The following is a 27,173-nucleotide window of genomic DNA, read 5'->3' as shown; positions in this document are numbered from 1 at the left end:
AGGAACATTGCTACCCAGGAGAATTGTTACCCAGAGCATTTTGCCTGGTCCTGGGGCGGAACAAATTTATGACGGATTACGATCATATTAAGATTAATTATTCTGCTATAGAACTAGAAAGACAATATGAAGGAAAGGTTTCAGCCATTGTCGGAAAAGGAAGAAGCAGCAGAGCCTGAAGAAAATGACAATCAGTTACACGACAGACTTTCAATGGAAGAACTTGTTGACAAGTAGGTGAAAATCATCTAAATTTAGGATGTTCTCATTTCTTAGGCCCATTTTTCAAAAACTGAACAGGAGATTTATCCATAGTCCATACTGCCCAAGAACGCAAATATCCTGTTATTGGGCCTCATTGCGTTCATACATTGTATCAGTACATATGTTAATTTTGAGAGCAAATTAATTTATCTGTCGCTCATACGAATATCCAGACATAAATCCCTCCCTAGGGCCGTTGGAACGTCTAAAGGTCGATATGTTGGATTTGTGTCTCTGTTCATGTTATCTAATTTAACAGCTTCTTTGATGTGCTATCTTCCTGTATTAACTGGTAAGTAAACTTCCACCTAATAAAACAAGCAAATTTGGTAAAACTCTAACTCGGTGATTACTCTTATAATAATATTGTAATTGTTTAATTTTTTTTAATCATTTAAACTAAATTTACTTTAATTTCACAACAGGTTACATCCCGTACACAGAGTGGCAATGTGTCTCAGAGCGATGTTATGCCCTACTAGAGAATCACGCTGGAGAAAACCACACGTTTTACACCAGAGACGCCATGTGCTCCAACGACCTTGAAGCCGACATCGACTTCATCTGGACGCCCAAACGATCCAGTTTCGCTGTGGACTTTGGCATTTATTGCGGTACTGAGTCACAGAAATCAAATATCGACAGTTTTTACTTTATAGGAGCCTTTGTGGGTTTGTTGGGAAGTTCTAGTTTGTTTGACATGTTCGGCAGGAAGAAAGTTACCTTAGGAGGGGGCTTATTTGCTGTTGCTGCAACTATCGGGATGGCATTTGCAACAAATCTACAAACAATGTTGGGTCTACGGGTGATGCAAGGTCTGGGAGTGCTTGTTGCTATGACGGGACGTTATGTTTGGTGCATGGAGTTCACCCCTTTAAGACTGAGAAATGTTGCCAACACACTGATTCAAATCACTTGGCCTCTTGGTACTGGAGTTCTCATTTTGGTCTGTTACATGGTCACAAACTGGAGATTCAGTGTCGGGATAGTTTCCTTTATCTCATTCCTTTTCTACTTACAACTTCTAGTTTGTCCAGAGTCGCCAAGATTCTTCGCTTTCCGAAACAAAGAAGAGGAGGCCATGGAGATTCTCAACAAGCTGGCGAGGTTCTACAACAATCCTGCCCTCCCAGAGAACTGCCTAGAAAGAGAGGTGGACCAAGTAGGAAAGAGTGATGGCTTTCTAAAACAAATGAAGGCTTTCATTTTGTACCCAGTGATGTTGAGAAGGACCGTTTTCCTCATGATATGCTGGTTCACGGTCTCACTATTTTACTACGGACTTAGTTTCGGCTGGCATAAAATGGGCAGCAACATCTTCGCAAGTCAAGGATTTGGGAGTCTCTCTGAAGTCGTGGCATGCACTCTAAGTTTCACCCTTGTTGGTACAGCAGGAAGAAAGAAAACTCAGATGGTTGCGTTTCTTGGAATAGGTATCTGTTTTGGGATTGCCATGATTGACGTTCCGCTCTCCTCAACATGGCAACTACAACAAGTGGCTTGTCTGTTCGCCATCGTCTTTATAGCCACGGAGTTTGTCACAGTCTACCTTTACACCGCTGAGCTGTCTCCCACCTCTCACAGAGGGATGATAATGAGTCTTTGTTCTGGAACAGCAAGAATCGGGTCTTTTATGGGTCCCTACCTTAGTCTACTCTATGACGTCCTTGATAGGAGAATAGTGCTGGGAATGTTCGGCGGGATGGGGCTGTTGGCAGCGGTGGGGACTTTCTTCTTATTGGAGGATAGCACTGGGATGGCGGTAGCTGAAACCCCGGCTGGTCTGCAAGGAGCAAAGAGGCTTGAAGAAGAGGAATCTGTGCAAGACGATAGTCCATGAAGAAAACTCTTAGACAATAATTATAATTCCAGACAGTAAATTCTCAATTATTGAGAGCTAGAACCCCACTGATTTTAAGCAATTCTGTAATTTTAGTTTATTTCGATATTTTCACTATTAGTCTGTACCGTGTAAACTTAAATTAATCGATGATAATGAAACTTCAGAGTATTTCGAAATCGATACCTTAAATACCGCATCAAATATCAACCACAGCCAAAGTTATAAATATTGAATAGTCAACATGGCGTTGGCGTAAATTATATATATTTTGGCTACTGGCTAGTCATCAGTCATGACGCATAATTAAGCATGAAACGCGCATCTTATGGGGTTGCTAAGCGACGACGCTGTATAATAGTATGTGTAGTTATAATTTTAAACTGAATTTACGCTTTTATTCTAAGGGGTCGTTCACATATCAGTATTACTATTACGTAACCCCCCCCCCCCCTCATCAGTCTTATACATAGCTATTGTGTCAATAGTACACTAGCGTAGTACACTAGCAATAGTACACTAGCGTAATCATTTGGAAACCCCCTCCCCCCGAATGAATCAAATATCATTCGGTCATTGGTTAAATCCGCTGCTGAAAACAAACTATTAGCTGTAAACAGAAAGAGTACAAACTACGGGCACTTGCAAATGTTACGGCAATCATAGTGCATGATTGTGTGTATGCTCAATATTATATCCGCTAGTTATAATTAGCTATTAAACAGTCATAGTGTGACTTGTAATATCTATAGATCTATTGAATAGTGACAACCGCCAATACCTATATAGATATTTAAGCTGAAATTGCTAAACTGTCCCGCTAATATGAGTCTTTAGCCAGAGGGTAAAATCAAATATTAACCATTATCTTACTGATAGACTTTATGGCGTCCTCGGAAATATTGTCGGATTACGTTAAAATGCATTGCTGAGTGGTTCTTAGGGGTCGTTCACATATAACGTAATCACTTTTTGAACAATTTCTACGTAATATGTGAACGACCCCTTATTATTCTAATATATTTGAAGTTTTAAGTCCAAAATCTCCTGCTTCATGCTTTTAGCTTGATATTATTCAGGTGAAAACCCTTACATGTGACTTTTCAATACGAATATTTAAAAGGAATACAATTTCTATAGTTCTACTTTAATCAAACACATGTCCAGGTAAAGCTGTCTTCGTTCGATTCATGGTTGCAACTCCCGCCGCGCTTTGAATACATTTTATCATATCAGATCATGTTAAGCGCGTGCAGCGAGTTTGACTAAGAGGCCTTTCTATGCACATAACTTATTCGGTGGCGCGCCTTCCGTGAAATCAGTGAATCAGTCGATCACAGATGTTCAAGACAACAATATTAGGGGAATGTCGCCCCAAGTTCTGGTGCAAAATAATACAAAAGTTAGTTCCTTGCATTAAGGCGAATAAAAACAGAAATAATTATAGATACGTTTACTGTCCGGAGAAGACCGTCCAGAGACCAGAGCAGGGCCTTGTTTACATAGAAGGCAAGTCAAATGGTACAATTCTGAGACAATGGGCCTTGGGATGACATTCTTACAATTTCCAAACAATTTTTCTGGAAACCTCGTTGTCCCTCATCCATTCGTATGTGATGGCATGTGCAACTAATAATTTTGATGACAGGCCATAATGCCTCTGCAACGAACTGGATACCACCTCTTAGCTAATATTAGATTCTTTCGAGGCCTTAGCATTTACTATATTCTTGTATGGGTTACGTGCGAAACTGCAAAATACCCCGCTATTATTATTAGCTACCACGTCACAACACTGTACAGAGCACCCCCCCTCCCCCCCCCCCCCCCCCCCCCCCCCCCCCCCGTGTAGTACAAACTGTGAGATTTATCACATCAAAACCTAGCCATCAGTTCAAATAACGAATTTTGAATGTTAAAATTTGTTTAATACTTACCAAAGAAAGGAATAGCCATCGCACAGTGTGCATCTATTACAGCAATAACACTTTTCATGGCCTTGAAGTTTCGGTAGACCTTTGGCCATCAAATCTAGAAGAAGCTGTTTAATATTAGCAACTTGAATTGTAAATTACATAAAATTCGTTTCGTACATTTTAAGAGAAACTATAATATTTTGGTAATTTCCATTTCAGGTTGACCAATGACCAAATGAATGAGACATAATAACAACCGTTTTAAATCAAAAATAGAGAATATAAGATTGATCATTAAAGCGTTAAAAACAGTCAAAGAACCGAAAATCAAAAATCCACATAATCAACAGCTAAATATCCACCGAGAAAAGCCATTTATTTTTATCGTCCCCAACTCTTTACTGCTCGTTCTCTTTGTCTTGCTGAAATAATTGTTTAGCAGTGAGTGTTATGAGTGTAATCGGAGTACAATCTGCAAGAATTTATGTCTAAATTGGAAGCTAAAGTAGACACATTTAAAAAATCCCCATATTAAAACTGACTGATCAAAAATGAAAATAACACTCAACGAACCTCGACAACCACCTCAACTTTCGCAGATGTTTCTACTTCAATTTCCACATCTTCCTTGGCTACAGATTGGCATTCCTCTGATTCGATCTTGTCTTCGTCATGGTTCTCTTTGGCATCTTCCTTATCATCTATAACTGGCAATTCAGGGGCTTCTTCTTTTTGCTCTTCCTGGTCTTCTTTTTGGTCTACTTCTTCTTTCCGGTCTTCTTCTTTCTCCTTTTCCCCGTCCTTTTCCGGTTCCGCATCTATCTCCGGTTCTTCCTCTCCCTCTGGTACGTGGTGTTTGGTTATATCGTTACACTTCCGAATATGCTTCCTGCACACCTGGTTCTCTACTTGCAGAGCACGGCACAGTCTTTCTAATGTTTCGTTCTTGTTCTTGCTATTTCGCAGCTGTGAAGAAACATTTACATATTACAAAATAAAATGTGCACACTAAACTTATTATCATGAGATCAAATTGCTTCCATCCTAATATCAACATCGAGAATCTACAATTTCAGAATATAAAATGATAAAGAAGGAGAAGAAAGAATAACGCACCTCTTCAGCCATGGTAAACATGCTCTTGCTCACTTGCTCGTGTTTACCTTTCCAGGATAGGTTTTCCTTCTCCAACTTTTTAATTGTCTTGCTCATCTTGTTCATTTCTTGTTTAAAGGTGGCAAAGACATCGTTAGACCTGATTAAATACAATTTGTAAACCTTTGGGGTGTTTGGAAATGGAGTGGATTCTCTACAAATACACAATGAATTATAACAAACATGGGGGGTGTCCAATCCCAAAAATACCCATTCCCAAATAAAAATTTGAGGTAAAGTTGGGTTTTTTTGGGTTTTTAAGAAAAAATGTTAGAATTGATTTTATTTACACCTACATTCATTTAAGACCAAGTTAAAATGTCATGTTGTCCCCCATGTTATCCTACCATCATCCTCATTGCCAATAATTATATGTGTCATTTGTATTATTTACTAGAGTTAAGGAAGTAAAACAATTCCCTTAACGTAAGTTAAAAAACCTAACAATTCTGATAGGTGTATACTGTATAATATATATTATACTACTGAGCCCCGGTAGGAAAAGACGTGTCGATATGAAAGGATTATTACCTGCCATCAGCAACATACTATAAGAAAAGTTACGTGGCTGTGTAATTAACTTATCCACCAAGATAGAAAGCATATCATGACATCAGCTGCATTTGTTTTATTGAGGGGGAGGTCGGTGAACTCTCACTTGATTAGAAACATTGAAAAGAGTGCCTAGGGGTTTTGTTTTCAATGTAGTCGAATTAGATAAAAAGTTACAAAAACAAGGGGAAAAAATTTAAAAACAAAATAAACCTCAAAATAAACATTCCCAAAATGAAGATTTGAGGTAAAATGGGTTTTTTTGGGGTTGGACACCAAACATTATTTGGTTAGTTAAGTTTCCAGGGATAGAGAAGATTCTAGATGAAACGGACCGTGTGAGAGTTTTCTGGAACTCCTCAAACTTTTCAGTGTACAGAGAGAGTTGGTTACGGAGCTCCTGCTCTTGTTCTACCAGCAGCTCGTTCTTTTTCTTCTCTTTTACATACTCCTCTAGCAACTAAGATATAATATAACTGGTTATAATAATGATTAAGGAAGCTGCAGAAAAAAGGTAAGTTGAAAATGGGTTTCATAGATGTGTACTTGGTATTTATTTCAATGCTAAAGAAAAAGATACAAATCTAATATTCTATATAATTAATTGAGCCTCAAATCTCACATTTCTTTTCTCCGTGAGATCTTTCTGCTTATCCTCAGCACCTTGCATAGCTTGTTGAGCTAACTTTGTTTCCCACAGTTGTATTTCCAGACTTTTTTGCTTCAAAATCTTCTCTATGTGCTGCCAAGAAAATTAAAACTAGTTAAACAAACAAGCAAGTAGGGATTTACTCCGAACATTACAATTTCAAATTCCAGATCCCTAACCCGGCCCAGTAACAAACCTCCTCTCTCCTAACCCGGCCCAGTAACAAACCTCCTCTCTTGTCCGATATTCCTCCTAACCCGGCCCAGTAACAAACCTCCTCTCTTGTCCGATATTCCTCCTAACCCGGCCCAGTAACAAACCTCCTCTCTTGTCCGATATTCCTCCTAACCCGGCCCAGTAACAAACCTCCTCTCTTGTCCGATATTCCTCCTAACCCGGCCCAGTAACAAACCTCCTCTCTTGTCCGATATTCCTCCTAACCCGGCCCAGTAACAAACCTCCTCTCTTGTCCGATATTCCTCCTAACCCGGCCCAGTAACAAACCTCCTCTCTTGTCCGATATTCCTCCTAACCCGGCCCAGTAACAAACCTCCTCTCTTGTCCGATATTCCTCCTAACCCGGCCCAGTAACAAACCTCCTCTCTTGTCCGATATTCCTCCTAACCCGGCCCAGTAACAAACCTCCTCTCTTGTCCGATATTCCTCCTAACCCGGCCCAGTAACAAACCTCCTCTCTTGTCCGATATTCCTCCTAACCCGGCCCAGTAACAAACCTCCTCTCTTGTCCGATATTCCTCCTAACCCGGCCCAGTAACAAACCTCCTCTCTTGTCCGATATTCCTCCTAACCCGGCCCAGTAACAAACCTCCTCTCTTGTCCGATATTCCTCCTAACCCGGCCCAGTAACAAACCTCCTCTCTTGTCCGATATTCCTCCTAACCCGGCCCAGTAACAAACCTCCTCTCTTGTCCGATATTCCTCCTAACCCGGCCCAGTAACAAACCTCCTCTCTTGTCCGATATTCCTCCTAACCCGGCCCAGTAACAAACCTCCTCTCTTGTCCGATATTCCTCCTAACCCGGCCCAGTAACAAACCTCCTCTCTTGTCCGATATTCCTCCTAACCCGGCCCAGTAACAAACCTCCTCTCTTGTCCGATATTCCTCCTAACCCGGCCCAGTAACAAACCTCCTCTCTTGTCCGATATTCCTCCTAACCCGGCCCAGTAACAAACCTCCTCTCTTGTCCGATATTCCTCCTAACCCGGCCCAGTAACAAACCTCCTCTCTTGTCCGATATTCCTCCTAACCCGGCCCAGTAACAAACCTCCTCTCTTGTCCGATATTCCTCCTAACCCGGCCCAGTAACAAACCTCCTCTCTTGTCCGATATTCCTCCTAACCCGGCCCAGTAACAAACCTCCTCTCTTGTCCGATATTCCTCCTAACCCGGCCCAGTAACAAACCTCCTCTCTTGTCCGATATTCCTCCTAACCCGGCCCAGTAACAAACCTCCTCTCTTGTCCGATATTCCTCCTAACCCGGCCCAGTAACAAACCTCCTCTCTTGTCCGATATTCCTCCTAACCCGGCCCAGTAACAAACCTCCTCTCTTGTCCGATATTCCTCCTAACCCGGCCCAGTAACAAACCTCCTCTCTTGTCCGATATTCCTCCTAACCCGGCCCAGTAACAAACCTCCTCTCTTGTCCGATATTCCTCCTAACCCGGCCCAGTAACAAACCTCCTCTCTTGTCCGATATTCCTCCTAACCCGGCCCAGTAACAAACCTCCTCTCTTGTCCGATATTCCTCCTAACCCGGCCCAGTAACAAACCTCCTCTCTTGTCCGATATTCCTCCTAACCCGGCCCAGTAACAAACCTCCTCTCTTGTCCGATATTCCTCCTAACCCGGCCCAGTAACAAACCTCCTCTCTTGTCCGATATTCCTCCTAACCCGGCCCAGTAACAAACCTCCTCTCTTGTCCGATATTCCTCCTAACCCGGCCCAGTAACAAACCTCCTCTCTTGTCCGATATTCCTCCTAACCCGGCCCAGTAACAAACCTCCTCTCTTGTCCGATATTCCTCCTAACCCGGCCCAGTAACAAACCTCCTCTCTTGTCCGATATTCCTCCTAACCCGGCCCAGTAACAAACCTCCTCTCTTGTCCGATATTCCTCCTAACCCGGCCCAGTAACAAACCTCCTCTCTTGTCCGATATTCCTCCTAACCCGGCCCAGTAACAAACCTCCTCTCTTGTCCGATATTCCTCCTAACCCGGCCCAGTAACAAACCTCCTCTCTTGTCCGATATTCCTCCTAACCCGGCCCAGTAACAAACCTCCTCTCTTGTCCGATATTCCTCCAGAAGACTCTTGAGTTTACTTGCTAGCTCCATGTTATCCTCCCTCAATGTCTGGTTAGACTTCTGGTTGTCCTGCATCTTCACGTTTATATCGTTTATCGTCGTCTGTAATTTCAGCAATGTGAGGTGAGGAGTAGTTGACGAAGCCAAAATAACGGAATTTAATTTGGTTGATCTCACCTCATTCCTTGAAAACTTTTTAAATAACGCCTCATAAATGTAATCTTCCTTTTTTAATCCGTAAACTTGATTTGGAGCCTCACTTTACCTAATTAAAAGCACCCAAAACAAAACCTGAAACTTGGCGGCAATTTCTTGTCTCTTCTTGTCCTCCTCCTTATTCCGCTGATCGTATTCCTCCTGATGACATAAAATTAAAATATACGCTAAATTACATTATATATACGATGTAATTGATAATTCTACCAAATTAATTGATAATTAATAGTGGGTACAACTTTTAATTTCTGCTCCATTTAGATGATAGTTATCGCCAAAAATGATTCAGCCACGATATTATCATTAATTCACCCACTTTTTCAGTGCAAATACATAAACATCACATTTTTTATCTCATTAGCTTTCGGAAGTTCCGAAAGCCCATTCTATAAATTCAATTAGCTAAGTGGATAACTGATGAGGAAGAAAGTGAGTGTTGGAGTAAGTTCAAGCTTTTAACACAGCAACAATTATTAACATTCCAAAAAGTTTGCACAACATATTATGTACATTCCACTGTGTGTGATAATACACAATACAATTTAAAATCCGTGCAGCTTAGTACTCTGAATATATTGTGTAGCTGACAGCGTGTTGTCAACAAGGCCGGGATTACTGGCAGAAACTGGTTACCAGGCTAGTGTGATAACAGGCTGGCTGATTCAGGGCAACTTCCAGTACATTTCAGGAATACTTTTTAGGGGTAGTAGCGCTTGTGTTATACATACAACCGTTCAGTGAAATTGTATAAAACTACGGTACAATATGAATCTAAAATAAGGATTCTCAAGTCCACGAAGATATGCGAGAGTGTATATAATAATAAATGATTGTAATATTTTTATTGAGGCACATGCCACCCCATCGCGGGTTTACTACTAGTGTTAGCTGTGGTGAAGAAGTAAGAACAATGATAAACAATTTAAAATGTGGCTCATTATTCTATTAAACATTAAAGTACAGATATTTAATATATTGGTGTGCACTCTTGTTCGTGTGCAGTCTCGCAGTGTGTGTAATAATATAAGATGAAGATATGATTATTAAAATTGTTGATAGTAAGCAATCTAAACATTTCTTCAAGCACAGTTTATAAAGTTTATATATATATTTCTAATGCTGTCAACATATGTTGTATATAATATATATGATGTATAACATAATTTGATACAATTTTAGACGTGTCCGTCAGAAAATTGATACATTAAAGATTTATTTTAACTGAGATTCTTCACTGAGTAGAACAGAGAAAAAAAGAACTTAAAATGTATGTATATAATTATATGGGGGTAAAGTTCTAAATTTGCTTAAATCAGATTTGCTAGAATGCATTACAATATTTTATCAGTAATTGCAAATACTAGTGCAGTGGTGCAGTGGTGCCACTAGTCACTACGACGACATTAGAAGTCTTCAAGTTATCATTGTTTGTTTATCTTTATCGCTGTACTAGAACTTCAACCTCTTGATAGTTACATATTATATAATTCTTTTAGCTTTTAGAGAAATGTCAGGCAATTATCTGATTATGTACTAAACTTGTTAAACTTCCTGCTGATCATCTTAGTGTATAATTAAGAGATTACCCATTTTCAAATCTATTTTATCGTCGTTTTATCAGCAGTTTATATGTACATGAGACTGTTTAGTTAGCCCTTTGTACGACAGTAAGTAAACATTTAATCTTTCACAGGCTCGTATACCCACTAATTTTCTAATTATATGTAATTATTTTAGTGTGACGTGAATCCTGCTTTTCAGGCTCCAAACTCCTGACTAATGTACAGTCGAAGAGTAATTTATTATTTGTGATTGAAAATGAGCAGCCCTATAAAGGGTATTATAGGGCTGGTCCCTATAATACCCTATATATTATATATATACCACAAACCTTGAGACACTTGACATGACGTTGTAACTCTCTACACAGGCTCTCCAGCTTGCTCTTAGCCAGATTAGCCCGGTTGTAGGAAGCCTGGAGGTGGTCCCGCTCATCCACAATCTGATCATGTTTCTTCTTCACATCGTCATGTTTTCCTTGCATCATCTTGTTCTGATGAGCCTGGATAGTAGTGACTTTGAAAAAAAGTATAGAATTGGTAAAAGTTCAGTACGAGGTATGCTTTGACTTGGATAACAGGAACTGGATACGACATTATGGTTAATACCAGCAATAAGAACTGTTGAAGTCAAATGGGGGGGGGGGCCAGGGGGTGACACCCCTCAAATTTACACTTACAAGTTCAACATATTTCCGAATGAGACATTCCAGTTTTAGTTCAGTAGTCTCATGAGTATTCAGAACATTCTTCAAGGCTTTTGCTTCAGCATCCAAATCTGATATGACAAAAAGGTTTAAGATTGTTAATTAAAAACAGCCAGTCATTGGACGGCAAACCACAGACTTTGTGGATATTTAAAATGACAAAACAAAACTTTCTTGCAAAAATGGTAGTCTAACCTGTTTTAGAATTTCCAGATGATTTAACACATTCTTTAGTCATCATGGTCATGATAAAATGCTATAGTAGTATAGGTTATGATTAAGAAAAAAGCCATCTAGAAATTAAAGTTGTAATCCAGGCCCTGAGAAGGGCCCAGTAACCAATTTTACTCTTTAAATCACAACCTCATCATATAAGTTTCACATCAGTTGCAAAACTGGACTGTGTCATACCCAAATCAGTCACAAATATACAAACAGACAGAAAAATGGGGAGTAATGGTGGTTACCCTTTTTAGTACAATCAGACACTTCTTCGAAGAGGTATAAAAGCATGTGATATGCTTCCTGTTATTCCTTCTATTAGTCATCAACTTCTCTCTCTATCGAGTCATCAACTTCTCTTCTGGGAACCCCTTCAAGGACATCGTCGAAGGGGAAGACCACATCTCACATACATTGACATCCTTCGGAAGGACACGGGGCTTGACGACAGCAAAGAGATTAACAAACTCATGCTGTATAGACAGATTTGGAAGAAGACTATTTCTGTTCGGACGCTGAAGCCGCCCTAAGTCGAGTTATTCCTTCTTCCCAGGTCGTAAAGGGAGTCACGATTTAAGGGGGCCGGGGGGGGTCTTCATCAAAATTTTCTCGAAATCGACTTTATAGTTGTTTCTGATAGAGGGGAGTGATATCTATCAGCTGCTTTTGATCCCATGGAAAAATATTATTCCTAGCCGAAATCATCGCCGGTCTAAGGTCAGCGCTTATGTGTAATTGTATTGCGCGAGCGATTTTCAATCGCGAATTCTGAAAATCGAGTCTAAAAATCTATCTTCTCCCACATTTTTTGAGCGATTACCCTGAAACTTTCAGGATATGTTCTAGGGACCATTTAGAAGAGATCAATCATACAAAATTTTGAGATAGGCCTTTAAACATTTTGTATTCAATTTTGAAAATCTTGGACCTCAAAAAATCGTTTTAAAAAACTGCACGTTTTGCTCTAGAATGGGGGGGGGGGCAACATGCAACGTTACGCCACTGTAAAGAGGAGGGGCCATCTGAAGATAATATACAGTGGTTTTAAGTTGGTGCTTAGGAGTATTTCATCCTTTTTGTTTATATTGAGAACAGATTTGTAGTGTAAAATCAGAGATCCCATGTTTTATTCATGTTGTAACTCATGTAACAAAACTCAAGACCAGTGCACAAGATCGAAGGGGCATGCTTCAGTACACGCTGTTTTAATCATAGTCAAGTAAGGAATAATGATAATGTCATCACAGAAAGAGAATACGTACACAATTTGTAATTTAATGTAATGGAGCTAGGCTTAATAAATCTGCTCATGGACTACAGTTAGCAATTGAGTGCACCTCTTTCTTTCACAAGATGCGAGAAACGAAACCTGTTTCAATATTGGGTACTGGAAACGTGGAAATGAAAGGATAATTTGAACACCCTGTCTTCTTTACAACAGAAGGCTCAGGACCAAACTGCACCAAGGTCGTAAAGCGGGTAGTAGCTAAAATATGAAAACAAGACTTCGCTTCTCTCTACTTCAGAGCGTCCTCATGAGGGGTTGTTTTCTTGAAATTGTTGTTTTCTTGGTCAGGGGAAAGCAATTTACAGGCAGCTGTAATAGGCGATAACGATTCAATAGACATTTACCTGGCACAGCAGTCCCTGTGCCATGCGCGGCGCTCTTTTCAAGCTTTCTGAACGTGAGAAAAGCAAGCAATAGACTAGCAAGCTAGGTAAAATAGACATCAGCTAATTGGACACTAACTATACTATGTACTTAGTGTCCAAGCAACCGCCCTTATTCTGAAATACTAGCTAGGTATCGACCCAAAAGCAACCAAAGGGGTTTTTACAGCATGTGATTGATGATGAGTTTTAATACTTTCAACACTACTATATGACAAATAATTTGAGTAAATGGCATTCAACATGGCCGCTGTATTACTGATGACGGCTGCTTAAAGACAGACGAAACTGTAGTATAAAAAGCTGCTGAAAGTGTGACGAATTGGGATTTATTTGTTGTTTTTTCTGAATCTGGTGTAGTGTCAGTAACTCGTAGTGATGTATGATTTCTAGAAACTTTAAATTAAATTTGGCGCTCACAGGTATCATGATCATTCACATAGCCATGTGTCTACGCTACTGCAAGCGAGAGGGCTCTGGTTAGAGCAATCATGATCATGTGATCGCCGCATGAGGTTCTGTAAATGCGCAGGGCACCTTCGAGCATATATTATTCACCTTACTGAGGCAGTCAACCAACGCGCGGCTTTATTTTTATGATATGATATGTTTTGATTGTTATTAATAAATACCAAAATCAAAAATTTTAATTTGTTTTTCTAAAATTTGTTTTTCTATCATTTCTTTATTGGCTTTATTGAAATGATGAATGGTCCAAAGAATGTGATAGATGGAATTAATCAAAACTTATTAAAATTAATAAGCCGTCATGAATGAATGGGGAAAAATTTCTTTGATTGCATCACTTGACTTAATTTATTGTATATATATTTTTTGACACATTTGTCATGATTAAATTATGAGATCAGTCCACATCATGCTATATGAAAGTATTTCGGGATAAGGATGGTATAAGTAAATGACCAATTAGCTGATGTTTAATGAATTTTATTGCTGAGTACAGTTGCCTTCGACTAGACTGCAGCTATAGGATGGTTTTTAGCGCTAATTTCGGCCAGCACAAAATTCTTGAAACAAATGCATTTTGGGCAACCTTCCCTCGATTCAATTTTGACAAAAATTGGTTACTGCTATACAAGGCACAAGGAAACTGTCCGAACACCGAACAATTTTTCAATCTGGGGCTTATCCAATCATCAAACATTATGTTACATGTTACAGTTGATTCACGATGTCAATCCTTCGCAGCTCGGCGAGGCCCAATGGTGCATTTCGCCGATCTACCGCGAGAAGAATTATTGGATGCGCGGCGCGGCCCAGTAGTGCATCGCGCTACAATATTACAGCTGATCAAAGCAACGCCTTTTGCCCCATTTTATTACTTAATTATACTTTGTAGCGCGATGTTGCTCTATCATCTATCCAGAGCCCTTGCGCTTGCAGTAGGGCGCGCCCGCCTCACGGCGGTAAAACTCTTGACTTGTGAAACAAGCGCGCCCGAAGTGGCGTGAAAGCACATGGTTAGGTGAAGCGCGATGCACTACTGGTCATCGCCGCGCATCAAATAATTTTTCTCGCAACCGTAGATCGGCAAGATGCACCACTGGGCCGCGCTCAGCCTGTCATTCCTTGTATCACGTTGCGACCCCCACGGTCGTTTCACTATGGTGATACAGGGGGAGCCGCGCACTTCGTGCGCGGCGGGTCATACAACGTATGACAAGTCATTCCGTTGACGGATGTTACTCGTCTAAATTTCTTCGAAGTAGCGCGCGCCGCTTTCTTGCCCGACGGCAAGTGCTACGAAGTAGCGCGCGCCGGGCCAGACCATTAACAATGGTCAAGTCATTCCGCCGAATATAAATTTTTAGCTTTATTCGGAATCTCTATTATGTTTATGAACATGATAGCCTGATGTCCCCAGGTAACACTGGGCCTCGCCGAGTTGAGACACAGGGGGGCTGAAACCAGGTTTTGACATCGTGAATCAAAATTATACTATAATATCAACTCCAATATCCACCAAGTTCTTCGGACAATTTTTGGCACCTAGGCGAAAACTCACTGATCATTTCAAATTAAGGTATGACAGATTTGGTATTGTGAGAAAGCTCGAACATTCTCTAGAAAACAATATGCAATAGCAATACCGAAATTTTACAGTTTTTACTGAATTTCTCACCCGCAACTGCAATTAGTCAGTCACCTATAGATGGCATATGACACACTTGAGGTGCTGGAAGTTTGGTTTAGGTCGGAGGAAGCTCACAGCAGAAAGCTTAATAAAACGAATATTTCATATTTGCATTTTCCAACTTCTGTCCCATTTTCAGTTTTGAAAATTTCTCAACACAAATTAGACAGATTTGAAGAACTATTTGCCCAGAAACCGATATACGCCACGATTGAGGTGCTGGAAATTTGGTTTCGGTCGGAGGAAGCTCACAGCAGAAAGCTTAAAACTGGAAGTCAAACTCCCGAAGAAAATTGCAAAATCATATTGTCCCATTTTCAGTTTTTGAAGATTAAATTTAAAGGACCGAAATTTTACAGTTTTTACCGGATTCTTCTCAACTGACCAACCAGTCAGTAAACTATGGTATTTATTGTATCACGTCGTGACCCCCATTGTCGTTTCACGATAGTAATGTTTCTCGCTCCTACTAAATCGCTCGCCCAAATTTTAAGAAAATTCTTGTGAAAAGGCCCTTTAGGCATGAAAGAGATTTAAATAGGTGTATTTTTGGACGCTGATTCCGAATCACCCCCCATGACGTAGGGTTAAAATGCTTCCCTGGAGAGTTATGGGCAAAAAACCGTTTTGGTCACGTGACAGACTAGTAAAACGTGAATTCGATTATTTAGGGCTCGGGTTAGGGTTGTGGTTAAGATTATGGATAGCTTCGGGGTTATGGTTAGGGTTAGGGTTGGGATTAGGGTTTATGTAAAACCGTTTTGTACGGCTGCAAAACCAAAAAAACCAAAGTCACGTGAAATTTTTGGGCGAGCGATTTAGTAAGAGCCAATGTTTCTACAATACAGGAGGAGCTAGCCGCGCACTCGTGCGCGGCGGGTCATACAACGTATGACAAGGTATTTAAACACAGTGTAGGTACTGGAAGTTAAATTCTAATAGTAAGCAGTGAGGCATATCTACTAAGATAAACAATGAATACTACTACTCTATTGTATATAAATATTTACATGTAACTGTAAGTCGGGTCAAATTATCATTACTCCAAATCCAATTGGGTCGGATTTAAAGCAACAAATTTTGATAAATAAATATCCATAATATATTTATTAAATGTTTACATGCAAAATGTTCAATAATTCATAACCAATGACCATACTCCGACATTTTTGTGTATCAATATCATTGTTACAAATAAAAGTAATATTACTAATAAAAGCAAATGAATCAATATCAATCAAATCTTCGTGATATCATGGCCAAAAATTGCATAAAAGGTTTTCCAAAAATTGTTTGACATGTTCGACTCATTATCGGATACACCCGCTCATTTTCAAAAAGATCTATTCAAAAAATTGTCAATCTACTTTGTATTTCGAGTCTATACAACTACCAAAATTTGGTCCAAATCAATAATCGTCTCAGAAGTCTGTAGACTCAGGTCAGTCTCTTTAAGCTCCATAGCGCGCGATTGAAGCAACATTAGTAGATTCTCTAATAGAGGAAGCAAGTCTCATCACTGCTTCTTCAAGTTGCTTCTCAGGCACCAAACTGAAAGCGAGTCTCAAGTAGGGCGATTTTACGTCTTCCGTCACAAACGCGCTCCCTGAAATAGATTTATCAGTTAATCTTAAATATGTTTTAACCGAAATCAAACAGGTTCTGATAATTTGTTTGTAAAAGCTGACGTAAGTATATTAATTTAGATAACAACATACACACTCAATACTCACCAGGAACAAAAGCAACTCCATTGTCCATAGCAAGCTCCGCAAATGATGATGCATCCTCTATGTCCTTCAATTTAAGCCACACAAACATACCAGCCTGAAAATATTTATGTGGGTAAATACCAGCCTGAATATAACTAACAGGTGAAAAGACAAAATGAACGGAATTTTCTGTAATAACAAATAATCGTGCCATCGAAATTTCCCATCTGAAAGGATAATAATATGTTTCATCATGTTTTTCATTACGATTTACGAAATCCGGGCATATCTGAGATAAATGATAAATAGTGATGGTCCCTCACTTGACCAAAATTGAAAATATGGATCAGGGAACAAACCTCGGGGACAATCCAGGTAGCAAGATCTGCCATATGCAGATCCAGCGCTGAAATAATGGCGTCTCTCTGTGACTTGTAATACTGAGTTATTTCTTGTGTGTGCTCCTTAAACCCGTCAATCCCGACCTTTTCGAAATAGGCGCCCGCCACAGTTTGCGACAAATTACATGAGTTCAGTAGAGACACCTGGGGTAAGTTCATTAAGAGTAGTAGTTCATTACACATGTCATAGTGATAGTACTGACTTAAATTTTTAGTCATTTTTTATCATAAAGCACCAAACGGCTTGAAATTTAATAAGCAGTTAATCGATCTTCAAGATCTACAAATGCATTTCTTGAAGTCTAACCGAGTAATGACGCTCCATGTAAGTAACAAGTTTAGGAGGGAACTAACCGAGTAATGACGCTCCATGTAAGTAACAAGTTTAGGAGGGAACTAACCGAGTAATGACGCTCCATGTAAGTAACAAGTTTAGGAGGGAACTAACCGAGTAATGACGCTCCATGTAAGTAACAAGTTTAGGAGGGAACTAACCGAGTAATGACGCTCCATGTAAGTAACTAGTTTAGGAGGGAACTAACCGAGTAATGACGCTCCATGTAAGTAACTAGTTTAGGAGGGAACTAACCGAGTAATGACGCTCCATGTAAGTAACAAGTTTAGGAGGGAACTAACCGAGTAATGACGCTCCATGTAAGTAACAAGTTTAGGAGGGAACTAACCGAGTAATGACGCTCCATGTAAGTAACAAGTTTAGGAGGGAACTAACCGAGTAATGACGCTCCATGTAAGTAACAAGTTTAGGAGGGAACTAACCGAGTAATGACGCTCCATGTAAGTAACAAGTTTAGGAGGGAACTAACCGAGTAATGACGCTCCATGTAAGTAACTAGTTTAGGAGGGAACTAACCGAGTAATGACGCTCCATGTAAGTAACAAGTTTAGGAGGGAACTAACCGAGTAATGACGCTCCATGTAAGTAACGAGTTTAGGAGGGAACTAACCGAGTAATGACGCTCCATGTAAGTAACGAGTTTAGGAGGGAACTAACCGAGTAATGACGCTCCATGTAAGTAACAAGTTTAGGAGGGAACTAACCGAGTAATGACGCTCCATGTAAGTAACAAGTTTAGGAGGGAACTAACCGAGTAATGACGCTCCATGTAAGTAACAAGTTTAGGAGGGAACTAACCGAGTAATGACGCTCCATGTAAGTAACAAGTTTAGGAGGGAACTAACCTAGTAATGACGCTCCATGTAAGTAACGAGTTTAGGAGGGAACTAACCGAGTAATGACGCTCCATGTAAGTAACAAGTTTAGGAGGGAACTAACCGAGTAATGACGCTCCATGTAAGTAACAAGTTTAGGAGGGAACTAACCGAGTAATGACGCTCCATGTAAGTAACAAGTTTAGGAGGGAACTAACCGAGTAATGACGCTCCATGTAAGTAACAAGTTTAGGAGGGAACTAACCGAGTAATGACGCTCCATGTAAGTAACAAGTTTAGGAGGGAACTAACCGAGTAATGACGCTCCATGTAAGTAACAAGTTTAGGAGGGAACTAACCGAGTAATGACGCTCCATGTAAGTAACAAGTTTAGGAGGGAACTAACCGAGTAATGACGCTCCATGTAAGTAACTAGTTTAGGAGGGAACTAACCGAGTAATGACGCTCCATGTAAGTAACAAGTTTAGGAGGGAACTAACCGAGTAATGACGCTCCATGTAAGTAACTAGTTTAGGAGGGAACTAACCGAGTAATGACGCTCCATGTAAGTAACGAGTTTAGGAGGGAACTAACCGAGTAATGACGCTCCATGTAAGTAACAAGTTTAGGAGGGAACTAACCGAGTAATGACGCTCCATGTAAGTAACAAGTTTAGGAGGGAACTAACCGAGTAATGACGCTCCATGTAAGTAACAAGTTTAGGAGGGAACTAACCGAGTAATGACGCTCCATGTAAGTAACAAGTTTAGGAGGGAACTAACCGAGTAATGACGCTCCATGTAAGTAACAAGTTTAGGAGGGAACTAACCGAGTAATGACGCTCCATGTAAGTAACGAGTTTAGGAGGGAACTAACCGAGTAATGACGCTCCATGTAAGTAACGAGTTTAGGAGGGAACTAACCGAGTAATGACGCTCCATGTAAGTAACAAGTTTAGGAGGGAACTAACCGAGTAATGACGCTCCATGTAAGTAACTAGTTTAGGAGGGAACTAACCGAGTAATGACGCTCCATGTAAGTAACTAGTTTAGGAGGGAACTAACCGAGTAATGACGCTCCATGTAAGTAACTAGTTTAGGAGGGAACTAACCGAGTAATGACGCTCCATGTAAGTAACAAGTTTAGGAGGGAACTAACCGAGTAATGACGCTCCATGTAAGTAACTAGTTTAGGAGGGAACTAACCGAGTAATGACGCTCCATGTAAGTAACGAGTTTAGGAGGGAACTAACCGAGTAATGACGCTCCATGTAAGTAACAAGTTTAGGAGGGAACTAACCGAGTAATGACGCTCCATGTAAGTAACAAGTTTAGGAGGGAACTAACCGAGTAATGACGCTCCATGTAAGTAACAAGTTTAGGAGGGAACTAACCGAGTAATGACGCTCCATGTAAGTAACGAGTTTAGGAGGGAACTAACCGAGTAATGACGCTCCATGTAAGTAACAAGTTTAGGAGGGAACTAACCGAGTAATGACGCTCCATGTAAGTAACAAGTTTAGGAGGGAACTAACCGAGTAATGACGCTCCATGTAAGTAACAAGTTTAGGAGGGAACTAACCGAGTAATGACGCTCCATGTAAGTAACAAGTTTAGGAGGGAACTAACCGAGTAATGACGCTCCATGTAAGTAACAAGTTTAGGAGGGAACTAACCGAGTAATGACGCTCCATGTAAGTAACAAGTTTAGGAGGGGACTGTACAGAGTAATGACGCTCCATGTAACTAACTAGTTTAGGAGGGAACTAACCGAGTAATGACGCTCCATGTAAGTAACAAGTTTAGGAGGGAACTAACCGAGTAATGACGCTCCATGTAAGTAACGAGTTTAGGAGGGAACTAACCGAGTAATGACGCTCCATGTAAGTAACAAGTTTAGGAGGGAACTAACCGAGTAATGACGCTCCATGTAAGTAACAAGTTTAGGAGGGAACTAACCGAGTAATGACGCTCCATGTAAGTAACAAGTTTAGGAGGGAACTAACCGAGTAATGACGCTCCATGTAAGTAACAAGTTTAGGAGGGAACTAACCGAGTAATGACGCTCCATGTAAGTAACAAGTTTAGGAGGGGCTGTACAGAGTAATGACGCTCCATGTAACTAACTAGTTTAGGAGGGAACTAACCGAGTAATGACGCTCCATGTAAGTAACAAGTTTAGGAGGGAACTAACCGAGTAATGACGCTCCATGTAAGTAACTAGTTTAGGAGGGAACTAACCGAGTAATGACGCTCCATGTAAGTAACGAGTTTAGGAGGGAACTAACCGAGTAATGACGCTCCATGTAAGTAACTAGTTTAGGAGGGAACTAACCGAGTAATGACGCTCCATGTAAGTAACAAGTTTAGGAGGGAACTAACCGAGTAATGACGCTCCATGTAAGTAACAAGTTTAGGAGGGAACTAACCGAGTAATGACGCTCCATGTAAGTAACGAGTTTAGGAGGGAACTAACCGAGTAATGACGCTCCATGTAAGTAACGAGTTTAGGAGGGAACTAACCGAGTAATGACGCTCCATGTAAGTAACAAGTTTAGGAGGGAACTAACCGAGTAATGACGCTCCATGTAAGTAACAAGTTTAGGAGGGAACTAACCGAGTAATGACGCTCCATGTAAGTAACAAGTTTAGGAGGGAACTAACCGAGTAATGACGCTCCATGTAAGTAACAAGTTTAGGAGGGAACTAACCGAGTAATGACGCTCCATGTAAGTAACGAGTTTAGGAGGGAACTAACCGAGTAATGACGCTCCATGTAAGTAACTAGTTTAGGAGGGAACTAACCGAGTAATGACGCTCCATGTAAGTAACAAGTTTAGGAGGGAACTAACCGAGTAATGACGCTCCATGTAAGTAACTAGTTTAGGAGGGAACTAACCGAGTAATGACGCTCCATGTAAGTAACAAGTTTAGGAGGGAACTAACCGAGTAATGACGCTCCATGTAAGTAACAAGTTTAGGAGGGAACTAACCGAGTAATGACGCTCCATGTAAGTAACAAGTTTAGGAGGGAACTAACCGAGTAATGACGCTCCATGTAAGTAACTAGTTTAGGAGGGAACTAACCGAGTAATGACGCTCCATGTAAGTAACAAGTTTAGGAGGAAACTAACCGAGTAATGACGCTCCATGTAAGTAACAAGTTTAGGAGGGAACTAACCGAGTAATGACGCTCCATGTAAGTAACAAGTTTAGGAGGGAACTAACCGAGTAATGACGCTCCATGTAAGTAACAAGTTTAGGAGGGAACTAACCGAGTAATGACGCTCCATGTAAGTAACAAGTTTAGGAGGGAACTAACCGAGTAATGACGCTCCATGTAAGTAACAAGTTTAGGAGGGGACTAACCGAGTAATGACGCTCCATGTAAGTAACAAGTTTAGGAGGGAACTAACCGAGTAATGACGCTCCATGTAAGTAACAAGTTTAGGAGGGAACTAACCGAGTAATGACGCTCCATGTAAGTAACAAGTTTAGGAGGGAACTAACCGAGTAATGACGCTCCATGTAAGTAACAAGTTTAGGAGGGAACTAACCGAGTAATGACGCTCCATGTAAGTAACAAGTTTAGGAGGGAACTAACCGAGTAATGACGCTCCATGTAAGTAACAAGTTTAGGAGGGAACTAACCGAGTAATGACGCTCCATGTAAGTAACAAGTTTAGGAGGGAACTAACCGAGTAATGACGCTCCATGTAAGTAACTAGTTTAGGAGGGAACTAACCGAGTAATGACGCTCCATGTAAGTAACAAGTTTAGGAGGGAACTAACCGAGTAATGACGCTCCATGTAAGTAACAAGTTTAGGAGGGAACTAACCGAGTAATGACGCTCCATGTAAGTAACAAGTTTAGGAGGGAACTAACCGAGTAATGACGCTCCATGTAAGTAACGAGTTTAGGAGGGAACTAATCGAGTAATGACGCTCCATGTAAGTAACAAGTTTAGGAGGGAACTAACCGAGTAATGACGCTCCATGTAAGTAACGAGTTTAGGAGGGAACTAACCGAGTAATGACGCTCCATGTAAGTAACAAGTTTAGGAGGGAACTAACCGAGTAATGACGCTCCATGTAAGTAACTAGTTTAGGAGGGAACTAACCGAGTAATGACGCTCCATGTAAGTAACGAGTTTAGGAGGGAACTAACCGAGTAATGACGCTCCATGTAAGTAACGAGTTTAGGAGGGAACTAACCGAGTAATGACGCTCCATGTAAGTAACGAGTTTAGGAGGGAACTAACCGAGTAATGACGCTCCATGTAAGTAACGAGTTTAGGAGGGAACTAACCGAGTAATGACGCTCCATGTAAGTAACAAGTTTAGGAGGGAACTAACCGAGTAATGACGCTCCATGTAAGTAACGAGTTTAGGAGGGAACTAACCGAGTAATGACGCTCCATGTAAGTAACAAGTTTAGGAGGGAACTAACCGAGTAATGACGCTCCATGTAAGTAACAAGTTTAGGAGGGAACTAACCGAGTAATGACGCTCCATGTAAGTAACAAGTTTAGGAGGGAACTAACCGAGTAATGACGCTCCATGTAAGTAACAAGTTTAGGAGGGAACTAACCGAGTAATGACGCTCCATGTAAGTAACAAGTTTAGGAGGGAACTAACCGAGTAATGACGCTCCATGTAAGTAACGAGTTTAGGAGGGAACTAACCGAGTAATGACGCTCCATGTAAGTAACAAGTTTAGGAGGGAACTAACCGAGTAATGACGCTCCATGTAAGTAACAAGTTTAGGAGGGAACTAACCGAGTAATGACGCTCCATGTAAGTAACAAGTTTAGGAGGGAACTAACCGAGTAATGACGCTCCATGTAAGTAACAAGTTTAGGAGGGAACTAACCGAGTAATGACGCTCCATGTAAGTAACTAGTTTAGGAGGGGCTGTACAGAAACCCAGTCTAAACCCAGGGCACAACACCTTGCTCAGAGAGTCTAGTCTAATCACTCTGCCCTCCGAGTCGTAATGTAGAAATGTCTTAAGCGGCTTGCCGTACTGATTGGAATAGTTGTGATAGTAACCAGAAAAGTTTAACCTATTTCACAAAATCGACTAATTTTAATGCCACTCCCAAAATATTTCCTGTGATTTTATTGATAAAAGTCGTTATTATGTTAGTATGTCAATAGTCATAAGCTCTTTATAGTTTAAACACAGGTACGAATATTCTAATTTGTTAAATTAATAATATTCACTTGATAGTTACAAACAGAATTTTGTTAGCAACAAAAACAAGTCATATTATATCAAATGTATATACAAATTCATTACGAATCATGATCAGAATCAAGATACAGGTTACGATTAATTGAACTTTTCAATAGAAAAAGTTTGACAGCGATCTGAAAGTTAGTTTTTTAAATTTCTCTTAATAACATTCATATACTTTACCTGGTACCTGAACAGCAAACACTTGGGGCTACTGAAAATAGGTTATAGCCCTGAAGCACTTTTTAAAGATTTTAAACGAAGCCGATCTGAAAGGCAACTCTGCCTGATTACGTTCACTGTTATCCTTCACAAGATTACCCTCGCACAAGATTATTCTCAATTTTCTTGTTGTGTTCCACAACTTGATCCCCTGAAAATAGGATTTGAAAAACGTTAATGCATGTTCTCTTATGAGATAAGTGAAACCTGGAAGATTTTAGGCAGTTATTTTTTCCATCGCCTAAAAAGGCAATAGATGGTTAGAAGTGGTAGGATTTGAGAATGGGTATAGTGGGTATAGGTTTTTCGTCGTGTCACAAAGCAAAACATGCATTAACCTCCGCAAACACGTGCTCCTTTACAAATTAACTCTTGATGGTCGCGCGCGCATTTTACAATGCTTTTATGTCAAAGTGTACTCTATGACTATAGTTACTATACCAAGAATCGAGCTAATAAATCGTGTACGGCGCGCATGTATATCTCTTTTCGCTGTTATACATTTTGATTCGCATTGATATTTGTCGTTTAAGCTTTCGTTAACTTCATGCGATACAAACTTCTCATTTTGTTGTGGGTGCTTGGTGCAACCCGATATTAGTAATCCGTTATGTTGTTGTATAAATTATGATGTTATGACTATCATGTTGAACATGATTGCCAATAGATTGATTCATTATATTTAGACGAAATGAACGATACATTTTATTATGATTCACATTGTATTAACTACCACAGATTTGATTGGGTGACATCTGTCCGACAGTCGAATTACCGGTTTCGGACAAGAGTCGCTGTCAGATAGGAGTCGTTTTTGGCGACATCTGTCCAACTTTCGGATCACATTTGCAATTTCGGATCACGTTCGTATTTCACAAGCTCACGTGTAATCTTGTGACGTTGCTCCCACAGTTCTAATATAATGCTGATTTGATCCATTGAGATCTGATCCATTGAGATCTGATCCATCGATACGTGATTGACTATTTGAGGACAGGATCATGCTAGCCGTACACTAACAAGCTGTAACAAGCTGCCAATCACATCACAGCCTACATTACACACAGGAGATCGGTATGGAGATCAGTTATTTATATAACATTTAAACTATTGTCCAATTTTTGACATCAAATGAAAATAAACTATGGTAGAGTTCAGCTCAGGTCATATCTCAGTTCAGATCATGTCTCTAATTGGAAAATGGAAATGTGTCGTATTGCAATTAGATCACAATTTCGGACAGATGTCTTTTTTTTCTGGTAACATATTGAGTCGGACAAGAGTCGCTGTCGGACAGATGTCCTTTTAACTGCATCATGCATATCACCGTACAGGCTGCGCTACGGTGTCCGGTCGTTTAACTTTCGATTCAAATAATTGACAACGGCAACCCCTCCATTTTGTTCTCTGTAACGCCCCAAAGAAATTTGGTAATTTAACCAATATGAAACGATTGTTAATTGTAATTAATTACGGGCGATGGAAATCTAGCGTCCGCTAACCGGCGCAATTCTTGTTAGTTAAGCTTTTGTCAGCGTTCTTATTAATAAAACCACAATCCACATTCCACATGCACGAATCAGGTTGAAGGGAAGTACTGTAAACATGTTTATTAAAAACTAACGTTTATGAAATAGTAGGGGTCGTCCTCAATAATCAGCAGGTCGTGTTCACAAACTATATCGTAAATCTCCTGCCGGTGCTTTTCTGGAATGTTTGCTCCACTCGGATTACTGCCAGTCGGGCAAACGATGAGAACTTTGGGTTTCCGTTTGGCATCTGGCCAGGATTCTAATGTGGCACGTAGGTTCCGCGGACACAAACCACCGACCACTGGGTCCTCAAGCACTGACACCACGTTCGCACTCATCGCTCTGGACTGAAAATACGGAGCGGTAACAATGACACAGTAATGATAATAAATAACGCGCAGAAACTTTGTCCATACCAGAGTCAATCTTCTATCACCTGAACACGACCCAGGAAATAAGGTATGCCCCCCCCCCCCCCCCCGCTTCCTACACCCCTGATCACAGGACATACCTTCAGTAACATGGGAGGGTAAACAGGGTTGGCAATCAACACAGAGTCCCCATCGTCAATCAGAGCATTGAGAGCCAGATACGAACCAAACTCTGCTCCAGTTGTAACGATCGTCTGTCGTTCTAGTGTAAAAGTTTTGTAAGACATTCACGACAATAATATTAAATAAATTAATAATAATTCTGAGAGAACTGCAATAATTCTAACTTTGCAAAGCTGACCAAGAGGAAGAAACTCAGATAAAAGTGAAACCTGGGCCAGGATATGGCTGCATCTCTTCGATGATCTTGCTCCAAAAGTCTAGAATACCAACCTGACCTATCGTCCTATTGTACTGAAGAGCAGCAGCCATTGCGGCACCTTCAATCTGAGATATATCTAGTTACCATGGTTACATTGCGGCACCTTCGATCTGAGATATATCTAGTTACCATGGTTACATTGCGGCACCTTCAATCTGAATTAAGAACAAAATGAAAAGGTTGCTGGTTTCTTACAGCACCCATTGCGGCACCTTCGATCTGAATTAAGAACAAAATGAAAAGGTTGCTGGTTTCTTACAGCAGCCATTGCGGCACCTTCGATCTGAATTGAGAACAAAATGAAAAGGTTGCTGGTTTCTTACCCGAGCAATGTCAGATCTCTGGGCAGCTTTTTGGAAACGTTTTTAAAAATATCTACTTCAACTTAAATTTATGATCAATCTGCCAACTGAGGTTCAACTAACCCTACCTTACCTTTAAATTTTCTCCAGACTTTAAATTAACGGACATTGACTCGATGGGGAAGGTGACGGGAGCAGGAGAGCCGGCAGCTAAAGAGAGGATGTCTTTATCAGGGGGTAAGGAGAGAAGGTAGTTACTGATAACACGATTGGAGAGGGATCTCGACTCAGCGCTGTCCGGGACAGGAACTTCAGGATAAGATCTTTCATGGCAGCTATATCGGATAAATACTGGGTAAGAGGGGGAAGAGAAACGTTATAAGTCAGATAAATTGCTGTGATTTATAATTTATAAAATGATTTGAACTGTGTTTTTATTTCTACACCCTTTTTTACTCGTATAATCAATCGTTACAAGCCATTTAATACTATCAAACAGAGTGAAATAGGACGTTATTCTGGCGTGAAGATAGTTGCAAGGAAACTATAACA

At 40.4% G+C, this 27,173-nt stretch overlaps 3 protein-coding genes across 3 annotated transcripts; 1 reads left to right on the top strand and 2 right to left on the bottom strand.

The window, feature by feature from the left end:
* Positions 1-100: 100 nt before the first annotated feature.
* LOC134812907 (solute carrier family 22 member 2-like) lies at positions 101-2,398 on the top strand. The gene is made up of 3 exons (XM_063820514.1): positions 101-233; positions 456-556; positions 690-2,398. The coding sequence occupies exons 1-3, from the start codon at positions 127-129 to the stop codon at positions 2,102-2,104; spliced, it is 1,623 nt and encodes a 540-aa protein (XP_063676584.1). The 5' UTR covers positions 101-126; the 3' UTR covers positions 2,105-2,398.
* Positions 2,399-4,271: 1,873 nt separating this feature from the next.
* LOC134813020 (alpha-taxilin-like) lies at positions 4,272-11,433 on the bottom strand. The gene is made up of 10 exons (XM_063820685.1): positions 11,379-11,433; positions 11,157-11,254; positions 10,809-10,979; positions 8,993-9,058; positions 8,675-8,803; positions 6,350-6,469; positions 6,063-6,187; positions 5,137-5,275; positions 4,594-4,986; positions 4,272-4,442 (listed from the first exon to the last, which is right to left on the bottom strand). The coding sequence occupies exons 1-10, from the start codon at positions 11,428-11,430 to the stop codon at positions 4,419-4,421; spliced, it is 1,317 nt and encodes a 438-aa protein (XP_063676755.1). The 5' UTR covers positions 11,431-11,433; the 3' UTR covers positions 4,272-4,418.
* Positions 11,434-16,206: 4,773 nt separating this feature from the next.
* LOC134812413 (kynurenine/alpha-aminoadipate aminotransferase, mitochondrial-like) lies at positions 16,207-27,103 on the bottom strand. Its single transcript, XM_063819816.1, has 9 exons — positions 27,097-27,103; positions 26,755-26,972; positions 26,270-26,384; positions 26,018-26,139; positions 25,599-25,853; positions 23,387-23,539; positions 17,303-17,488; positions 16,965-17,058; positions 16,207-16,837 (listed from the first exon to the last, which is right to left on the bottom strand). Exons 1-9 carry the CDS (start codon positions 27,101-27,103, stop codon positions 16,683-16,685), a joined length of 1,305 nt encoding a protein of 434 aa, XP_063675886.1. The 3' UTR covers positions 16,207-16,682.
* Positions 27,104-27,173: the final 70 nt, after the last annotated feature.

This window comes from Bolinopsis microptera, chromosome 3 (genome assembly GCF_026151205.1).
Source record: "Bolinopsis microptera isolate Bmic1 chromosome 3, MBARI_Bmic_1.0, whole genome shotgun sequence".
NCBI lineage: Eukaryota > Metazoa > Ctenophora > Tentaculata > Lobata > Bolinopsidae > Bolinopsis > Bolinopsis microptera.
This window is presented reverse-complemented; position numbering and strand designations above follow the sequence as displayed.

Excerpts from the sequence above, each read along its gene's own strand:
- LOC134813020 (XM_063820685.1), bottom strand. The coding sequence starts at position 11,430 with ATGACCATGATGACTAAAGAATGTGTTAAATCATCTGGAAATTCTAAA. Across the intron at positions 8,804-8,992 it reads AAATTGCCGCCAAGTTTCAG|ACGACGATAAACGATATAAA; the intron begins GTTTTGTTTTGG and ends CTGAAATTACAG. Across the intron at positions 4,443-4,593 it reads AAGTTGAGGTGGTTGTCGAG|CAAGACAAAGAGAACGAGCA; the intron begins GTTCGTTGAGTG and ends CAATTATTTCAG.
- LOC134812907 (XM_063820514.1), top strand. The coding sequence starts at position 127 with ATGAAGGAAAGGTTTCAGCCATTGTCGGAAAAGGAAGAAGCAGCAGAG. Across the intron at positions 234-455 it reads ATGGAAGAACTTGTTGACAA|GGCCGTTGGAACGTCTAAAG; the intron begins GTAGGTGAAAAT and ends ATCCCTCCCTAG. Across the intron at positions 557-689 it reads CTATCTTCCTGTATTAACTG|GTTACATCCCGTACACAGAG; the intron begins GTAAGTAAACTT and ends ATTTCACAACAG.
- LOC134812413 (XM_063819816.1), bottom strand. Across the intron at positions 26,385-26,754 it reads AGTCTGGAGAAAATTTAAAG|ATTGAAGGTGCCGCAATGGC; the intron begins GTAAGGTAGGGT and ends GATATATCTCAG. Across the intron at positions 16,838-16,964 it reads TGGAGTTGCTTTTGTTCCTG|GGAGCGCGTTTGTGACGGAA; the intron begins GTGAGTATTGAG and ends AATCTATTTCAG.